This window comes from Macaca fascicularis, chromosome 17 (assembly GCF_037993035.2).
Source record: "Macaca fascicularis isolate 582-1 chromosome 17, T2T-MFA8v1.1".
NCBI lineage: Eukaryota > Metazoa > Chordata > Mammalia > Primates > Cercopithecidae > Macaca > Macaca fascicularis.
In genome coordinates, this window is record NC_088391.1 from 82399814 (window position 1) to 82421600 (window position 21787).

General features: G+C 35.6%; 1 protein-coding gene across 3 annotated transcripts in view; it reads left to right on the plus strand.

Moving 5' to 3' along the window:
• GPC5 (glypican 5) overlaps positions 1-21787 on the plus strand; it is a 1453194-nt gene that overhangs the window by 35237 nt on the left and 1396170 nt on the right. For all 3 annotated transcript variants that reach the window (XR_012426454.1, XM_005586085.5, XM_065533383.2), the window contains exon 2: positions 9783-9944. Coding sequence is in view for 2 of the 3 variants with exons in the window: in XM_005586085.5 (XP_005586142.3) it covers positions 9783-9944 (162 nt within the window). In the remaining variant the exon portion in view is untranslated. The remainder of the gene's footprint in view (positions 1-9782; positions 9945-21787) is intronic.

The following is a 21787-nucleotide window of genomic DNA, read 5'->3' on the forward strand; positions in this document are numbered from 1 at the left end:
TCCTGAGATTCTTGCCTTTTCCTTTTTTCTTAGATTTTTATTATTTGACTATAATGTTCTTAGACATGATTTTCTTTGCCTTCATTTGGCTTGGGGCTCAGTGAGCTTCTTAAATTTGTTAATTTGTGGTGTTCACCAAATTTGAGAAATTTACAGTAATTTTTTCATGGAATATTTTACCATCCCTCTTTCCTCTCTTCTTGCCTCTGAGACTCCAATCTTACCTGTGTTAGACTTTTTGCTATTATCCCACAGGTCCCTAAGTCTTGTTCCTTTCATCCGTCTATCCACCCATCATCTATTTATTTTTAATCTTTTCCTCTGTCTTCTTCAGATCACATTATTTTCTATGGGTCTGTCTTCAAGTTTATTAACTCTCCTCTGTCAACTCTACTCAGCTTTCAAGCTCACACAGTGAACGTTTTATTTTATATATTTTTCAGTTACAGAATTTCCATTTTGTTCTTTCTCCTGTGGAGAATCTCTGTCCTGTAATTTATTCTGAGTTTATGTTCTTTTACCTCATTGGAGATAGTTGTAATAGCTACTTTAAAGCATTTCTCTGTTAATTCTAATGTCTGGGGTTGGCCTTAAGTTATTGACTTATCTCTTGAATACAGTCATGTTATACTGACTCTTCATATGTTCAGTAATTTTAGATTGTCCCTTGGACACTATGAATGTTATATTGTTGTGACTCTGGATTCTATTATATTGCTTAGTTATGATATGTTTGTCTTAGGAGTAACATAACTCGTTTGGACTCAAACTATCACTGTCTCTTGGGCAACAACTGTAATTTTCATTCAGTTCCTTCATCCTTAGCTTGCCAAGAGCTAGGCTGCTTATAGTTTGCTCTAGTTATGTGAGGTGCGGTTCAGGGATCGGCCAGAGATTGGGCAGAGTTCACACAGAAACTAGGTTCTTGCTCTCTGGCCCTCTCTTCCCTGGTATTCCCTCTTCACTTTCTAGAAACTCTGATTGCCCCAATCTCTGTCTTCTAGTTCTTCAGTCCAGAAAAACTATGAGTTTTCTATTTGAGTCACTTTGTACGTGGAATATCCTCAAGCTAAAGGCCACAGAGATAGAAAACTAATCCTCTGCTTTTTCTCTTCCTTCAAATATTGACTCCTCTTCAGAATCTTCCCTCTTTTGTCCACTCTCTAGGGCTTTCAAGTCTGTTGCATTTTCCCAGAGTTAATGGTTACTATCTGTAAGATAGTGTAGCCATACTGTAAGTCGGACCCTTTTTGTTTCTTGGACATATAAGGTTCATTTTCACTTCAGGGCAGGGAACTTGAGTAGCCATTAAAGAGGTGTTATCAGACCTTCATTTAAGTATAAAGTCCCTTCGAAGTTGTGGGATAAATCATAGAAGAAAGTAAATGGTTTGGCATGCTATTACCCTGGGAAATATTGTTGCTATTGTATTGGCTAGATTTCTTTATATTGCAGGTGATTGGAGAACCTATAGTGGATCAAGACTTTACTCTGAGCTTGAAAATGACTATGGCATTTGCAAACCTTGCACCTTTGCACCATCAAATTCATTTTCAGTAGAAGAGAGAAAACTTTGCTTTCCTGGGACCTTTGCTTTCCTGGATTTTCAAAGAAAATTCCAGCAGGAGGCACAGATGCTGGCTAGCTCTCAGCAGATTGTTCTAGATCAATGGTCTTAAGTATTTTTTATTCTATATAGATGAAAGATTACATGTGTGTCAGTCAAAACCCTTCTGCCATTATAACATTTCCAAAACTCCTCTCAGTTCTTGAATGTATTTTGTAAAGAAGATAGTCTTAGAAAAGGTAGGAGGAGCAAGTTTACCAATGATCAGTTTTCTATTGTGAATTTCAAGGCTCTGTTTTCATCTGGTGAGCATTTGGTATTTCATAACATGTAACATCCACTCTGGTAAATATGTCTTGATCTCAACCTATTGGTACCAAAGACTCTTCCCTATGTCTACCATCAGTAAAGCTAACGCGCTACAATTATAAAAATCCTGTGAGTTAACTAGAGGAGAGGTAAAAGTTGAAATAAAAGGAGAATGCGTATTATCAACCAGCAATCCTACTTTAAAAATATTTTTTATTATAAAATAAATCACAGACACAGGAAGTCAGACAAATGTATGGCTTAATAAGTTATTATAAGTTGAACATCCTTGTAACTACCACCCAGGTTGAAAACTTGAAACTTTTGGCAGTATCTTGAAAGTCCTTCTATGAGTCCCATTCTATTAACAAAATATTCTCTTATCACTAAGTTACCACTATACTATTTGTATAATGATTTCTTTTGTTGTTAAAAAGTAGTTTTTATCACCTCCATGTGTTGCCCATTTTAAAAGAACATTTGTTATATCTTCTATGTCTCTCCTTTTTTTATGATGAAAATATAGAACATGACATCTACTCTCTTAATAAATGTTTATGTGTGTGTTATAGTATTGCTATCTATAAGCACAGTATTGTGCAACAGATCTCTAGAACTTTATTATTTTGTATAACTCTTGTAACATACCAGGTCTCCCTCCATCTCTTTCTTTTCCTTATATATCGGTTGAGAATCTGGACCACTTGGCTTTCAGAGTTTTCCAGTCTGTATATTGCTGATTGCATACTCATGGTGGCAACAAAAATGTTCCTTAGTGCTTTGTGTTTCTTCCATTTTGGCAGCTGGATTCAGAGACAAGATCAGACTCAGGTTTGATTCCTTCAGCAAGACATTAGTTGGTATTTGGCAGGGACTGTAGAAGGCACTTAAGGTCTGGTTGTCTCTGTGATTTTAGCAGCTACTGTTGCTTAACGCCTATATCCATCAGTTCCTTGGAGATTAATGGTGACATTCACATTTTATTATTTCTCTTATTATTTATTATGAAGAGAGGCTTCTTCTGTCTGCTGTTTGGTTATTTACTGATACGGTTCATATCCAAAAGGCAGGATACATATTTGCTTCTTTCTTTTTATTTACTATTTTCCAAATTAATATAATCTTCCCTCATCATCCTCCAAAGCTGACAGACTTAAAACAATCAATACAGTCCCATGGATTTAAGCATATTTGGTTGGTTGCAATCCGTTACAATTATTATTAAAGCTCAAATTGTCTCATATTTGGCCACTGCAAACATTTTGAAGGTGGCTTCTTTCATAACCAAAATTGTGTCTCCCCAATATTTATATTAAAGCTCCCAATATGATTGTATTTAGAGATGGACTTAGAGATTAAGCAGGTAGTTAAGGTTACATGAGGCCACAAGGGTAGGACCCTAATCCAATATGACTGTTGTCATCAGAAGAAGAGGAAGGGACACCAGGAGTCTGCGTGCACAGAGAAACGGCCATGTGAGGGCACAGAGAGAAGATGGTCATATGCAAGCCAACGAGAGACCAACCCAGTGGGCACCCTGACTTTAAACTTCCAGCCTCCAGAACTATGAGAAAATACATTTCTGTTGTTTAAGCTCCAGTCCGTGGTATTTTGTCATGGTAGCCCAAGCAGACTAACATAGTTCCTGTGTTCTTTTGATATGGCCTTGTAGTTATTTGATAGATTCTTTGCTATCTGCTGCATAAGATGTTTTAGTCAGACTGTCATCTGACAGATTTTCTGCCCCAGAAGAATGAGCCATTTCTTCAAGAAGCACTGATTTCTTCTTGAGGAAATGGTGCTTCAAGACCATAATCCGGGCATGAGGAATGCCCTTTGCTATCTGGTTAGTGGTTGTTTTGGGGTCTTTTTGGGAAGGTAGGAATTACATACTTTTTAAAGGTAAACTTCTTTATGAGTTCATATTAGTTCTAATTCAAATTCAAGATTACAGAGTCTTACTTAACTTCTTCTTTATCATGTCTGTATCTCCGTTCTTCCACACTAATAATCCGGATTTTCAAGAATGCAGGATGGAGTTAGAAGACAGAATTACATTCAAAAACTGCTTATTTGTTTATCCCATATTAGATTCACAACAATTTCAGTGACATGAAGTACAGTTTTTAGTATTTATCCTGTTGTTTCTTCAGGGGCTCACATGATCAATATCTCACTTTGGTATTTGTTGTCGCTATCTTCCAAATTCTTTCCTTCTTTTTGATTTTTCAAAGTTTTTATTTTTAATTTTCTATTTCTCTTAAGGTATTACGTTTGTGTGATTGGCTCTTGTGTTCCTTCTAGTGAGGCTTCATTTAGAATTATTTTCTTTCATCTTTAGTTTTTATCCTGAGTACTATCACCTCATATCTGAGTTTTAAAATTCTGACATATGTTGTTCTTTCATATTTTGTGTCATTGTCTTTCAGCTTGTTTTGAAATAGTATGGCTAAATTTTTTATCTTTTTTGGAGGGGAGCTTATCATTCCGGCATATGTTTTCTTGTCTGTGGGATATTATTCTGTTTTTATTCTCTTTTTTATTATAGTAACGCAGAGTAATGACCTTAATATTTTTGTTGTTCATTTTATATAAAGTTAGTGTTTGTTTTACTTAACATTTTTATTCAGACAGGCTTCAGCATAGCTTCTCTAACATTGCAGAGCTTCCTCTTCTGTTGTTTTTGTGTAGTGTTTAAAAATGTGGAAGCTTGTTTTATGTTATTTTCTGGATTTATTTTCCTTTGCACTTTGGGCTAGACTTTCTCTGTGTCCTGAATCCCTTTTCTGTTGCATTTTGATTCCACTTACAGAATTTTCTCTGTTGTGTGTGATTCTGTCCTGGAAAGAAGCCCTGCTGGACCTGTGTAAGAGTTTACTGGGGTGGGGACTGCTCTTGTTCCTTCTTTTCTATCATGGATGGATAGAACACATTTAATGATTGAGGGGGCAAAATTCTCCCAGTTTCAACTGCTACAGGAGCCACCTTTACTTGTAAGGAATATGTTCCAAGACCCACAGTAGATCCCTGAAGCCTCACATAGAACCAAATGCAATTGCTGTCAGTCAGAACATGTTTCTGTTCATGTCTTCCACCCACACATTGAATACTTTCCCATCTTAATTGAGTACTTATGCGCTGTGGCCGTAACTTTTCAGTTTGAATTGCGATGGCAAAACTAGCACAAATTATTTTTCCTTTCTTCGCAATTTCATGGATAGAAAATTCATTCTTATGTAGATCTTAGTAAACTCAGCATATCGTTATTTTTTCTTTTCTTATTAACTGAAGAACTTTTACCTTTTCACGTAAGTGAAGCACTGTGGGCAAATCCAGATTGCCAGCATTATTACTCTTGTGCTTTGGAGCCATTTTGAAGTAAAATAAAGGTTACTTGAACACAAACACTGCCATACCGGGACAGTGGATCTGACCACCAAGAGGGCTAGAAAGTGACTAATGAGTGTGGAGCACAGACAGCGGAGATCTCCTGGACAAAGGGATGATCGACTCCCTAGGTGGGATGGATCAGGAAAGCATGAGATTTTATCATACTACTCAGAATAGCAAGCAATTTAAACCTTATGAGTTTCTGGGTTTTTTTTTTTTTTTTTTTGGGACAGAGTCTCACTCTGTCCCCCAGGCTTGAGGGCAGTGGCGTGATCTTGGCTCACAGTAACCTTCACCTCCCAAGTACAAGTGATTCTGCTGCCTCAGCCTCCTGAGTATCTGGGATTACAGGTACATGCCACCATGCCCGGCTAATTTTTGTAGTGGTAGTAGAGATGGGGTTTTGCCGTGTTGGCCAGACTGGTCTCAAACTCCCGACCTCAAGTGATCTGCTCTTGGCCTCCCAAAGTGCTGGGATTACAGGCATGAGCCACCACACCCGGGCAAAATCTTATGAGATTTTTAGTTCTGGAATTTCCTGTTTAATATTTTCAGACTGTGATTGACTGTGGGGAGCTGAAAGCATAGAAAGTGGAACCATGGTTAAGTGGGGAGCGACTGTATTCTCAAGTGGGTCTCTGTGCATTCCTGTGACTCCTGCTCAGTAGTTTGGGGTTCTCCTGATCTCAGATCCTTCAGACATTCCTCCATTGCATCTTTCTTCTACCCTGTGCCCTCCTCTGATACCATGAAGATCTTGTGCCTATTGCTGGTTTCTCCCCATTCTGTTTGTATTTTAAAGTTTGTGGGGATATCGTGTCATCTGATTTTGTTTTTGTTTTTTGGGGGTTGGTTTTCTAGTTCTATCTGGTTTTATGTGGGGATTTGGAGATAGTGAAAACGATGCTGCCACTGCCACTGCCACCATATTTCCAGAATGCCTCCTGATATTTCTATTTAACATATTAAAAATATACAAGCAGGTAGATAATCTGTAAATTTCTTATGCTAGAGAACTGAACGGAAGATGTGTTAACCACTACTGCTGCTTCTGGGTGAGAATTCAGAGATATCCCCATAATTCTGGTTGAAGTCTCCTTCATTGAGGCATATACTGTTTTATTTTTAGTTTTGTTTTTAGTACTCTGTTTCCTTTGTAGTTTGATTTTATTGTTTGGAAACGTGACTGTCACTCCAGAGCCTGGGTTGTGTACTCTTGCTGTCTCATGGAATTCTGGGATCATGCCGTGTTCCTCGAAGCCAGGCGTTGAAATCTTCAGAGACCTCTAGTTACCATGCATAATCGTATCTGGGTTCACTTTAGCTTTGCTTTCTTATGATGCCTGTTCTATTTACAATAGGAGCCTGGGCTTTATGTCACCCAAACATCTTATTATGCCCTTTGTGCTGATACTGTGAACAGAATGTAAAAGATGGCTCTTTCCCTGTGGATTTTGTTCATCTTGTCTGTCTTTTGGACTGATATAGTAACTTAGGGAACACATTTCCTGTCAACTCTTTTCCCTTTTCACTGTGACCCCAACTCTGAATTATTTAAGCTTATCTTATAAGTGATACTGATGGAAATGTGCCAAGGAGAGATAAGTTGATCTTTCAAGTATGGTCTTAATTTGGTTTGGAATTTCGTTTAATGTTGTCATTACAAATGTCCAAGATTCTACATGAAAGTCGGAATTAATCCATGCAGGCTGTTATCGACTTGACAAAGGTACTTATGCTAAGTGGTCTAAATTGCTATACATGCTTTCTCAGAGTGGCTGCTAAGACATGACGGTTTCCCTCTTATACCATGTTTAGAATAGCAGTCAAGGCAATTTGTAACATCTTTTTAGGTATACTTTCTACCATTTAAAATTTGGGCAAAAAGGCAAATGGGAACTCTATATATTTTAGCCTATTTTACTTTAAATAAAACTTCATGGGTAATTCTTAACCTGAAATTTATTTTCTTGTAACTTACCAAACAGATAACTTCTTTCAAAACAGGAGTGGAAAATGGCGTTTTGTCTGTAGACAAACATTTACAGACTTAAGACAGTTATTTTCCTCTTAGTGGAGTAATGGTGAGGACTAGAGCTTGGGAATTAGCCTGCCTGTTTCCAAACACCAGCGCTACCATTTTGTAGTGTGTAGGCATGTGATGCCGGACAGTTTTCAAACCTCTTTATGCCTCCATTTCCTCATATGTAAACTGTGGTAGTAATGGCACCTCTATCACAGGGTTGATGTGATGGTTAAATGAGATAATGCATATACATGGCAGATTCTTAACTATTGGTTTAATGAATGAAAATTGAGTGTTTATGATGTCTTAGGCAATGTGCTGGGCAATTGGGATATGATCATTAGCAAAAAATCCTCTGTGTGGAGCTTTACAGTATAGGTCACAGTAATAATTAATTAGTAGTCATATTAAAGAGTATAAAATTGCAACCCTGTTAAGTGCAATGGAGAGGTATGTAGCTCTCCAGGAATGTGTAATAGGAGCTTGAGCTGTCTGGGGGCTTAAGGAAACTTCCCCTTGGAAAGACTGAGTGAAGATGTAAAGAAAAATAGGTGGGGATGAAATAAATGAGGGTTTGCTGCATGCGTGCATGAGAACAGGTAGGGTGAGGGTGTTTGAGACAGAGAGAAGACCATGGAAAATGGCTGTGTGGCAAGAGAGAGCTTGGTGAACACGGAGAGCTGAAATAAGGCCAGAGTGTGATGGGAAGAGTACAATGGCCAGTGTTTCCGGAGATGAGACTGAAGAAGGAGGGAGGAAAGTAGGGGTCACAACTTGGAGGCCTTCACAGGCCATGTTTAGGAACTGGTCTAACAAAACAGTGTTAGATATTTAAATTCCAAAGAGATGTTTGCTATGATCTGCTGTTATTGTTCTTTTTGTTCCTCAGCAGTCTTTCCTACACTAAATATATTTATAAACTTTCAGATTTATTCATTAATTCCTTTCCTCAGTCTCTGTTATTGCTTTTCTCTGGATGCTAATTCCTCAATCCTTCAATTTAGGAATAAAGTTGAGAAGATAGTTTTTTTTTTTTTTTTTTTTTTTTTTTCCAAACAATTTTACTGTTTGAAGTAGAATTTGCTCTTTGGTAACTTTAGGTAAGATAAGTGAAAAACAATTGCCAAAATGTTACCTACTGTGACACTTATGAATATTTTATGCTTCTTAGCCTTTGTAAAGTGCTGAAATTCTGTCATTTGTTATTTGTCTGACTTAAACTACAGCCAAAATTGTTAGAGATTTTGGTGTCTCATGTTGACAGGAAGCTCAGAGTGGTTTCACGTATTTTCATCTGACCCAGAAACAACTTTTGGAAACCTGAGACCTGAGGCCAACTCTGTGTGAAAAAGTAGGAAGAGCTTGAAAGGTGGCTGTTAGGTGCATACGTCTTGTGTGTGTGTCTGTGTGCATGCACCTATTTTGCTGATCTAAAACTGGTTGAAGAAGAACTAATGTGGAACCTGTGAAACTCCCAGAGATTTAGGGCCACAATTATTCTTCTTATTCTAAAGTAAGGAAATAACTGTATTATATTAGGCCATCATGTGAATAAAATTGTCCTGAGCTTTATGTATAATCTAGTAGCCTTGGAATGCCCTGGGGCTCACATCAACTCTCTCCATCAGGTTTCCTCTTTGGGCACTCACTCTCTGTGCTCCACATCTTTTCCTCTTTGTCCTCTAGCATATCCGCTGTGCATATAGGTGCTTGTCCTGGGTCCCTAGCAGGATGAGAGTTTAGTGATACTAGCAAAGGTTTTTTGGTAACCATAATGCTTACTATGGTTAGATGTCTTAATAACTTTGCATTTCATGGAATATACATCTTCACAGGATTTTTCTAAATATGATTGTACAACTAAAAAGTGCTTTTAATGGTGAGAATTGTCTCTCACCAGCTATATAGTAAGTGGAATCTTGGGTGCTGAGCTTGGGCCCATGGGGGCCTTGATCTCCCAGCATGTCATTATCGTAGAGATCGCCTACTTCACAAGCAGCACAAGCCTGATGGCAGCTGAGCAATCAGGTCAAGTTGTTTGACCTTTATGTGATGTTCAAAATTCGGTTCCATTTCTCCATGAAAAGCAGTTTTTTTAGTCCACATAATTATCTATAACATATTTATTTCGAACAATTTTGGCTGAATTGATAAAATAAGCAAAACACGCACACACACAAAATCTTTTTCTTGATTGAACTCTGTACTTACATAATAGTTAATTTGCTTTCTATTGAGTGGAGATACTTAATGTTTGACCAAGAAGTTAATATAATATTTGAGCAAAGAGTTAATGGTTCAGAATATTGTGTTCATGACTGTGTTCATGGGCAATGGAGAAACTTTCTTGTGGCAAGTACTCTAGAAAATCCATTCCTCACATAGAATGTGAGTCCCTTGTGTGCAGGACTGGTCGTAACACCTCATATAAAACATGTAATACTTGTTAAATGGACAGGTAATCATTCTGAAAAATGTGGTGTGTTCCAGGACCTGATCTTCAGGTTTGCATATCCAAAAAGCCTACATGTTGCACCAGGAAGATGGAGGAAAGATATCAGATTGCAGCTCACCAGGATATGCAGCAGTTCCTTCAAACATCCAGCTCTGCATTAAAGTTTCTAATATCTCGAAATGCAGCTGCTTTTCAAGGTAAGTGGATCTTGAATTCTGCAACTAAGGACCGGCTGTGTTATGTAATTTGCCTAAGATAGTTACATTGGCAAACTTGACTGGGTTTATTTCCTTGTATTTACATAATATTCTGGTATAAAATGAGATTCTAACTTTTTCTAACCTTCGAAACTTGTTTCTGAGGTCATTGTGGGCATATATATTGAGTGGGACTGGGGAAACCGAGTTGGACTGTTATATTAGTGAAATGATCATTGGAAATATATACTGCTATAGGGTTCTTCCAGGTCTGCCAACATTCTGACCCATAGCTGTACTTTAATACGAATAGACATAATTATTAGATTTCGTGGAAAAGTTCTATAACATAAAATTTCATTGCTTTTAACTGGATAATTATAGATTCGTCTATTAAATTGTTTTTGGATGTCACATAATTTTATTTTATATAAAATTTTACTTTAAGTTCTGAGATACACGTGCAAAACATGCAGGTTTGTTACACAGGTATACATGTGCCATGGTGCTTTGCTGCACCTGTCAACCCATCATCTAGGTTTTGAACCCTGCATGCGTTAGGTATTTGTCCTAATGCTCTCCCTCCCCTTGCCCCCAACCCCCCAACAGGCCCCCGTTATTTGAAGAAATACTCTTGAAATTTCCTCTCTATAACCTCATATGGTTTTCATAAGAACACCAGTGGAATATATCAAAGTGCAAGCAAGTCTGATAAATAGTAAAATAGGAAATGTTAATTGGATGTTTAAGGGTCAGTTAAGACAAGAACTCAACCTTAATTCAAGCAATATGTTCAGATATAAAATTAATGGGTTATAAAATTACAAGACACACTGAAAAATACATGATCTTTTTCTTATTTTAGTCATCTCTTCTATAAAATTCCTTATTACTACAATAAAATAGCTTAATTTATTATTCCTCTTATAAAGCATTAGCTATTCTGTATATGACTAGAATGAAAATATCTAGATTATACAGCTTTTCAAATTACTACTTTTGTTCACTGCAGAATATAACTTCTGTTAGTATTCCTTTTAAATAAGTATATTAATGTCAATCTATTTGAATGATTTGCTTTGTGTACATATATAAGTAAATCACAGAGCCCTTTAATTTTTTAAATGATAGTTATTAAATAAAATAAATGCAATAAATCAGAATAAAATTTAAGTTAAAGTGTAGTTCAAGATGAATTAATGCTTTTTTGTAGGAAGTGTGAAATGTCAGATTTTAAGGTTTTATTAATTTAGCTACTTTTTTAGATGCCCCACAAAACAACTTTATTTCTATTGTAGGATTTATTCATGTGAAATTGTTGGAGGACAATTTACTGATATACATTTTAAACAAAGATTTGTGATTTAGCTGAGTTAGAAGCCGTTAACCATCTACAGAAAATTATATTTTCTTCTCATGAAAAGGATAGTATGTACAATATGGAATATATATTTTGGAGGCCATGCAGTGAATATATCAGTCTGAGCAGAACAGGGAGTTTGTGGTAGGTGGGCATATGCTTAAAACGGTGAACTGGATTCATATTGAATCTGGGATATGTGATCAAGATAGAGCACATTATGTTCAAAGGGTTAGGAAACCTGGAATATTTAGACTTTTAAGGTGGATTGAGGCTAGTGAAAAATTTTGGTGATACTGCTAAAAGTTTAGTGATAACTATCTCAGTAGTAGAAATATATATTAAGGAGATCATCTCTACTGAAGTGTCAGCTAATTTTATGTAAACCTTTGTTTTCTGTTTACTAAATTATATCTGCTTTATTCATTAGGTTGAGTTTTGCTATTTAAAATTAATTATAAAAAGTATAGAGACATTCTTAAATATGATTTTTTAATAATAAATTATTTCTTCCTTAGTAGATGTCAAGTTTTACTTAAGAATCACAAGGGAAGACAAATTTAAAAGAAATTTGCCTAAAGGCTAACTTTTCTGGAACCAAATTCCCTTATAAGAATACCTACTTTTATCAAATTCAATAAGTAGCTTTAAGCTTATTTCCGTAAAAACAAGCTTAAATATATATGCCAAAAGCAATACGAGGGATCAATTTGCCATACCATAAATGATCAGACTACCTTATCATTAAGTAAAATGCCCTCCATCTAGTTTCTGTGCAATTAAAATATCTGAAAACAATATAAAGCCTTTATAAGAAGGAAGCAGTCAATACATTTTTTTGGGAAACAGTCTACTTGAGAGAAATTTAATAGAGAAATCAATTAACTTCTCAAATGATATAAGTAAATTTGCTACATTTTGATTTTTTAGTTTTCAAATAGTTCGTTTATATTTCCTAGTTCAACAATATTAATCTGCTTTCCGAGTTATATTGTAGGTTATAAAAGACATTGGACTGGAATGTAGTATGGTCTCTTCCCTCATGGACCTTATGGGACCCCACGGAAACATATTTTTTGCAGCAATCCTTTGAATACAGTCAATGAGGATGATCACTTGGGTCTGTGGATTTAGCAGAGGTCACACTGTTGTTAGATGAAAGCTGGGAGGTTAGAAATGCATGCGGGAGAGAGGAAGCCATGCTGACAGCTGTTGTTAGAAGAGACCTAAGATTATCCTATGTGAATTCACACTGGGCCCTGTAGTCCACTGCCTATGTATATTCCAGTTAGGCTAGAATTAGCCTCTAGGACAACTCCTCTGTTTTTTAAAGAAATGTATTTGTGTTTGCTTTAGGCAGATTTTCCTTCCTTCCTTCTTTCCTTCTTTCTTTTCTTTTCTTTTCTTTTCTTTTCTTTCTTTTTCTTTTTTTTTTTTTTTTCTGCGACGGAGTCTTATTCTGTCACCCAGGCTGGAGTGCAGTGGTGCGATCTCTGCTCACTGCCACCTCCGCCTCCCAGGTTCAAGTGATTCTGTTGCCTCAGCCTCCTGAGCAGCTGGGATTACAGACGTGTGCCACCACGCCCAATTAATTTTTGTATTTTTAGTAGAGAGACGGGGTTTCACCATGTTGGCCAGGCTGGTCTTGAACTCCTGACCTCATGATCTACCCACCTCAGCCTCCCAAAGTGCTGGGATTACAGACGTGAGCCACCATGCCCGGCCCACATTTTCTTAAAATGAACAAAACAGACAAAAATCTGCTTTTATTTTTTATTTATTTTCATTTTTTCTATTATTAATTTTTGAAACAGGGTCTTACTCTGTTGCCCAGTCCAAAGTGCAATGATGTGATCACATGGCTCACTGCAGCCTCAACTTCGCAGGCTCAAGTGATTCTCCTACCACAGCCTCCTGAGTAGCTAGGACTACAGGCTTATGACACCTTGCCTGGCTCATTTTTGATATTTTGTAGAGATGGGGTTTTGCCATGTTGCCCTGTCTGGTCTTGAACTCCTGAGCTCAACCTATCTACCTACTTTGTTCTTCCGAAGTGCTGGGATTATAGGCATGAGCCACCATGCCTGGCCAAAAATCTGTTTTTAGAAGGACTCATGATTATGACCTGGGACTTCACTATATTCTAAGGGCAATCGTCCATGCAGTATTTTATAGGGCAGAAAAAGCAAACTGCTATCCTTATGTCAGTTGCTGTTCATAAATAAGTAGTGCTGTTTGCAAGGAGGAATGTTGGCTTTGTCACAGTGCAAACAATAACTGTTCTTCATTTTCAGGGGCTTAGTAATGTTCATGAATAAAGCAGAACAGCCTGGGATAATACGAGAATTTGTTTCCCATTGGTGGTTTTGCTATGACTATAAGATTTTCTGCTTTAAAAATATTTTGGAAATTTATTATAAATGTTTTGTTTATTTATACATGACAGTATGGTGTGATGCATGGAGAAATAGGGGAAGTTGACGGAGAATATGTCATCTGTAAAAAAGCAACTCTTTTCCAGCTTATATATTTTTCAGTTTTTAAGTCTCTGTTTAAATAAAATAATGAAATTTAGTTTTGTAATTTTTAACTATGCAAAAATTTCAACATGACTTTCAAAAAGTAAAAAATAATATTTTGGAAGACACTATTGGAAGCTTGTGTTTTGTTTTGATATTTAGAAGATAAGGTTAAAATGTTATATCTTTCCTTAGAAATGAAACTTTTCCTATTTCTCTCAACTTAATTATGCTCATATATTTCTAAAATATATGGTAGATACTAAGTCTTTATTCTGGAAAATTTCCAGCTCTCTATATAACTGGAAATGTAAAATTCTAAAAAATGAATGTTATTGCTAGAGTCTAACTGTAAGGGATAGTTAGAACAAAAATTAACATTTTTTTGATTTCATCTCTTGACTAATTAAATTTTTATTCCTTGATTATATGTTTTTGAAAGATTGGCAAGCCTGTCCTCTGGGGTTGAAATATTAGATTCAGGAATTTACTAAAAAATAGATTTCTATTTTTAATGAAATGTAGGAATATCCTTGATATTAAACATATTTAAAAAGCAGATGAATTGAGAATATGAATATAACTTATGGATTTTTATCCTTTATGCTAACAGATACTGTAAAGCGTATAGCTATCGTATAGCTGCTACTGTAAAACTAAAGTGTGTGTGTATATATATATACACACACACAGACACATAGTAAAAGACACAGGACATAGTTAATATTCAAATATATTAATGAATATGAGAGCAAATAGATTTATATAAATGTTACAATATCAAGCATAGAGTACATTAATCTTATTTAAGTCACTTCAGCTATGCTTTACAGAAGTGGACTATATTTAAAATTTTTCCTGCAGTGAGCCCAGATCGTGCCGCTGCACTCCAGCCTGGGCGACAGAGCGAGACTCCATCTCAAAACAAACAAACAAACAAACAAACAAACAAAAAAATTCCTAGGAAGGATAAAGACGTATTGCTATTTTTAACACTAAGAATTACTTGATCAAGGTTAAGAGAACAGGCAGCCTATGCTGGTAGTGTTGGGGAGACTTGCTTGTTTCTATCTCTAGCACTGAGATCAGATACACAACAAATGTAAGTAAATTAACTGTATGAATAAAGGAATGAATGAATAAATGAATGAATGGTACTTAGCAAGAAAATGGTTCAGAAATAAAATGAGAGATTCCTTTCCTCTCTCCTCCCTCCCTCCATCTTCTTCCTTTCTTTTATTCCTCTGTTGATGCATTTAATATATCTTTTGAGCACCTACTGGGTGCCAGCATCATTAGGTACTAGACTGTACACAGTGTCAAAATGTGAAATCCAATTTACTTTTACTGGATCACTAGACTCCTAATATGTCCACGTATTTATTAGTTTATTAATTTCTAAACTATAAAGGGGCACATGAAAGTTTTTATGTCAATGGCATTCTGAATGGGATCGCATTCTTTTCCTTGTTCAGTTTTAGGCAGTGCATGGTTTAGTGTGTTATCTAATACAGCAGCTATCAGTGCAATTGGTCTTTTTCAACTATCCTTTATCTCTGAAATGTTAAAAATTGTTTCTTTTGAATCTGTGTCAGCAGGCTCATATTAATTATGAGAAACCAAGCAATTTTCGTGTTCTAGATAAAAGTTGCAAGAGCTTACATTACTTTTCAGCTGGAAATAAAGCTTGCTTCACATGAAATAATATCAATAGTAGAAAAATATTAACTATAGATCTAAGATCAGGTTTACTTTTCCAAGTTTCTTTTTTAAACTTTAAAAAGTAAACTTTTAGTTGTTTTAATTCTGACAGATAATAGTTATGATAATATCACTTATGGCTATGGTAATCTCATCTTGCAAGCACAGTAATTTGCTTATAGCTGGTGAAAGAGTTCTTGATTTTATATTAAACACGCTTTCCCTTTTCAATGTAAGAACTGTACATCTATTGGCTAGACGAGTTGACATTTAATCAGATATTTATCATTTTGCTATTTGTTTTTAATTTTTGAAACTCAGAGCAGATATTCAGCAAATATAATTAAATGAACTGCATGAATAAATGAATGATACTTAACAAGAAGACTTGTGAAATAAAACAAGAGATTATCTCTCTCCTTCCCTCCTTCTTTCTTCTTCCTTAACAGTAGCTGGTATCTGTTAGCATAAAGGAAGAAAATACACAAATTACATTTATATTCTCATTCTCAATTCACCTGCTTTTTAAAATAAGATATTCAATTTCTCAAACTCCTGGGCTCAAACTGTGTTGCTCAAATAATCCTCCAACCTCCGCTTCCTGAGCTGGGACTACAGTCATGCTTATATTCATTTATCTTATGCAGGGAGAATCATAGAGATGACTCTTGAACGCTACTTACGTGTTGAGTAAAAGGACAGGACATTTGTGATATTACATCTAGTTATGTTTTTGAGATTAATCTGTATGTCTATCCATCCCTTTTATCCATTTGATTTGATTTATAAAATTCATTTTTATAAATATGTGACATTTATTTATTCTGTTGATGGATATTTTAATAATTTTAACCTGTTTTTGCACTTGAAATGTTGCAGTGAACATTCTTGATCATATCTCCATGGGTACATGTTTCTCCAAGGTTCACACATAGAAGCACAGTTGTGGTTTATAGGCTATGCACTTGTTTACTTTACTAGGTATTTTCTAAAATTGCTCTTCTAAGTAGCAAAACCAATTTAAACTCACTCCAGTAGTTTGTGTACATTCTCATATTTTCATACTTTTCCTAACACTTAAGTATTGTCAGAATTTTAAAAGTTTTACTGAACTAATAATGATGTATCTTGTTTTCTAAACGTATGGTCCTCTCTGATTATTAAGGTGTCTGCATATCTCTTCACATGCAGTTCTTTATTTTGTATTTTTTTTATTTTCCCTTATGAATACATCATACCAACATGTGTACACACTTAGAGAGGATATATATCATGTTGCATTTTGTATGTATTTAAAATTTCTGTCTTAGGCACAGATATCACATTGGATTTCCACATCTTAAAGTTTTAACTAAAGTAATTCAAATTTCTTTTTTTTTAAATTAATTAATTAATTAATTATTATTATACTTTAAGTTGTAGGGTACATGTGCATAACGTGCAGGTTTGTTACATATGTATACTTGTGCCATGTTGGTGTGCTGCACCCATCAACTCGTCATTTACATCAGGTATAACTCCCAATGCAATCCCTCCCCCCTCCCCCCTCCCCATGATAGGCCCCGGTGTGTGATGTTCCCCTTCCTGAGTCCAAGTGATCTCATTGTTCAGTTCCCACCTATGAGTGAGAACATGCGGTGTTTGGTTTTCTGTTCTTGTGATAGTTTGCTAAGAATGATGGTTTCCAGCTGCATCCATGTCCCTACAAAAGACACAAACTCATCCTTTTTGATGGCTGCATAGTATTCCATGGTGTATATGTGCCACATTTTCTTAATCCAATCCGTCACTGATGGACATTTGGGTTGATTCCAAGTCATTGCTATTGTGAATAGTGCTGCAATAAACATACGTGTGCATGTGTCTTTATAGCAGCATAATTTATAATCCTTTGGGTATATACCCAGTAATGGGATGGCTGGGTCATATGGTACATCAAGTTCTAGATCCTTGAGAAATCGCCATACTGTTTTCCATAATGGTTGAACTATTTACAATCCCACCAACAGTGTAAAAGTGTTCCTATTTCTCCACATCCTCTCCAGCACCTGTTGTTTCCTGACTTTTTAATGATCGCCATTCTAACTGGTGTGAGATGGTATCTCATTGTGGTTTTGATTTGCATTTCTCTGATGGCCAGTGATGATGAGCATTTTTTCATGTGTCTGTTGGCTGTATGAATGTCTTCTTTTGAGAAATGTCTGTTCATATCCTTTGCCCACTTTTTGATGGGGTTGTTTGTTTTTTTCTTGTAAATTTGTTTGAGTTCTTTGTAGGTTCTGGTATTAGCCCTTTGTCAGATGAGTAGATTGCAAAAATTTTCTCCCATTCTGTAGGTTGCCTGTTCACTCTGATGGTAGTTTCTTTTGCTGTGCTGAAGCTCTTTAGTTTAATGAGATCCCATTTGTCAATTTTGGCTTTTGCTGCTGTTGCTTTTGGTGTGTTAGACATGAAGTCTTTGCCCATGCCTATGTCCTGAATGGTACTACCTAGGTTTTCCTCTAGGATTTTTATGGTATTAGGTCTAACATTTAAGTCTCTAATCCATCTTGAATTAATTTTCGTATAAGGAGTAAGGAAAGGATCCAGTTTCAGCTTTCTACTTATGGCTAGCCAATTTTCCCAGCACCATTTATTAAATAGCATTTAAAGCAGTGTGTAGAGGGAAATTTATAGCACTAAATGCCCACAAGAGAAAGCAGGAAAGATCTAAAATTGACACTCTAACATCGCAATTAAAAGAACTAGAGAAGCAAGAGCAAACACATTCCAAAGCTAGCAGAAGGCAAGAAATAACTAAGATCAGAGCAGAACTGAAGGAGATAGAGACACAAAAAACTCTCCAAAAAATCAATGAATCCAGGAGTTGGTTTTTTGAAAAGATCAACAAAATTGACAGACCACTAGCAAGACTAATAAAGAAGAAAAGAGAGAGGAATCAAATCGACGCAATTAAAAATGATAAAGGGGATATCACCACCAACCCCACAGAAATACAAACTACCATCAGAGAATACTATAAACACCTCTACGCAAATAAACTGGAAAATCTAGAAGAAATGGATAATTTCCTGGACACTTACACTCTTCCAAGACTAAACCAGGAAGAAGTTGAATCCCTGAATAGACCAATAGCAGGCTCTGAAATTGAGGCAATAATTAATAGCCTACCAACCAAAAAAAGTCCAGGACCAGATGGATTCACAGCTGAATTCTACCAGAGGTACAAGGAGGAGTTGGTACCATTCCTTCTGAAACTATTCCAATCAATAGAAAAAGAGGGAATCCTCCCTAACTCATTTTATGAGGCCAACATCATCCTGATACCAAAGCCTGGCAGAGACACAACAAAAAAAGAGAATTTTAGACCAATATCTCTGATGAACATCGATGCAAAAATCCTCAATAAAATACTGGCAAACCGGATTCAGCAACACATCAAAAAGCTTATCCACCATGATCAAGTGGGCTTCATCCCTGGGATGCAAGGCTGGTTCAACATTCGCAAATCAATAAACATAATCCAGCATATAAACAGAACCAAAGACAAGAACCACATGATTATCTCAATAGATGCAGAAAAGGCTTTTGACAAAATTCAACAGCCCTTCATGCTAAAAACGCTCAATAAATTCGGTATTGATGGAACGTACCTCAAAATAATAAGAGCTATTTATGACAAACCCACAGCCAATATCATACTGAATGGGCAAAAACTGGAAAAATTCTCTTTGAAAACTGGCACAAGACAGGGATGCCCTCTCTCACCACTCCTATTCAACATAGTGTTGGAAGTTCTGGCTAGGGCAATTAGGCAAGAGAAAGAAATCAAGGGTATTCAGTTAGGAAAAGAAGAAGTCAAATTGTCCCTGTTTGCAGATGACATGATTGTATATTTAGAAAACCCCATCGTCTCAGCCCAAAATCTCCTTAAGCTGATAAGCAACTTCAGCAAAGTCTCAGTATACAAAATTAATGTGCAAAAATCACAAGCATTCTTATACACCAGTAACAGACAAACAGAGAGCCAAATCAGGAATGAACTTCCATTCACAATTGCTTCAAAGAGAATAAAATACCTAGGAATCCAATTTACAAGGGATGTAAAGGACCTCTTCAAGGAGAACTACAAACCACTGCTGAGTAAAATAAAAGAGGACACAAACAAATGGAAGAACATACCATGCTCATGGATAGGAAGAATCAATATCGTGAAAATGGCCATACTGCCCAAGGTAATTTATAGATTCAATGCCATCCCCATCAAGCTACCAATGAGTTTCTTCACAGAATTGGAAAAAACTGCTTTAAAGTTCATATGGAATCAAAAAAGAGCCCGCATCTCCAAGGCAATCCTAAGTCAAAAGAACAAAGCTGGAGGCATCACACTACCTGACTTCAAACTATACTACAAGGTTACAGTAACCAAAACAGCATGGTACTGGTACCAAAACAGAGATATAGACCAATGGAACAGAACAGAGTCCTCAGAAATAATACCACACATCTACAGCCATCTGATCTTTGACAAACCTGAGAGAAACAAGAAATGGGGAAAGGATTCCCTATTCAAATTTCTTTTTATGTGCTGTAGAAATCCAAGCTCCCCAAACAGTTTCTGCACATCACAAAGCTTGCAGTCACATGGTCACTCCTACCTCTGCTCCCTTGCTTTTTAAAAATTTGCTGTTGTCTGCCTCTTTCCCGTCATATTAACTGTATATGATTTTTTTCCGAATTTCCAGTTCCCAAAACACACACACGTTATATACATGCAACCCACTCATGATGTATGTGTTAAATAACTTTCATGAAATGATGGTGTTAGAGGAAGACAAAGTCTAAAGACCACATACTTTCAATAATTTCAAATTAAATGTTGATTTCTATTTTTGCAAGTCTTTTCCAGTCCTCCAACATCAATCCATGAAACCACCATTCTCAGATCATTCTCTCTGACCCAGAGATCTCCCACTCTTGTGTGATACTCTCTTCTCCTCCCCAGATAGTGAGATAATGTTATCTTCCAGTCTCTTACATTTATTATATAAGCAGAGAAATATTAAATACCCACCACAGGATTCTCAGAATGAATGTAAACTGCATACTTTTTGATCAGCCTGTTGTCTGTTAGGTATTTTGGGAGCAACGATTTTTTCAAACCAAACATAAAAAGTATAGTGGTCCTGTATAAGGTATAGACAAAGTGTATAATCTTTTATTTTTAGTATTAGTTAAATTGAGTTCATTTTATATTTTCAAATGTTAACTCTTTTTTTTTGTTTTTGCAAAATGTTAACTTTTGCAATCTATGGAAAGAAATAAACAATTATTAGTTTATTTTAAAACAGAACTAATTTATCTTAGGAATATTTGCTTTTAAAAGCAATAATCTGCAAAGTTAATAATTTTTTTAAGATCCAAAATATATTATATTTAAATGATTTTTTATTTCTTACACTCAATATTTTAGGAAAAAATAAAATCAGCTTAATTAAAATAGCATTTTTCCAATTAATGTGTAGAAATATATATCAAGGGAAAATTGTAATGTAGGTATTGTGTGGTATGACACTCATTTTGTAATTCAATATTTATGAATTCTTCAAAAAAATTTTTACCCCATGGAACAAACTTAACCATTATATTGATAATGATATATAAAACTTTAATGCTGTTAAAAAATAAAATTCACGTGAGTGTTTTGTTTTGTTTTCTAGTTTAGCCCTGTGCACTTAGTATATGAATATGGGATTTTTTTTTTGCCAATGGTATCAGCTAATATATTTTGCAAATACGTGTCATGGAATTATTATTTCTATGCAGTAAAATGTTTTAGTATTGAAAGTAGGGTATCTCCCTATTTATAAGAGGCTGGTGGAAAGACAAAGACTGAGGGAGCATTTGAATACATTTAAGTCTATTTTATGTGAAGAACAAAGTTACAGTAAAATCGAGTAATAATTTTATCACAAATTATTACTATCTTATTACTATTATAAATTCTATTAACAAATTTTGTTGAAATATATCTTGATGTATTACATTACTTGCCAGTTTTCTTGATGGGGCTTTTTTAATAGCTATTTTTGTATCAAAATATTTAGTTTATGGAAGCGTGACTTACCCTGTTAAATATCCAATGTAACTATTTAGTTTAAAAAATAACATTTTCAGTATTTTGAGGTCTTATGGTTTTATGTTTTTTCAAGACCCTACAAAATTTTATCTATGATGGTTAGTGACCACATTAATTAGTTTTA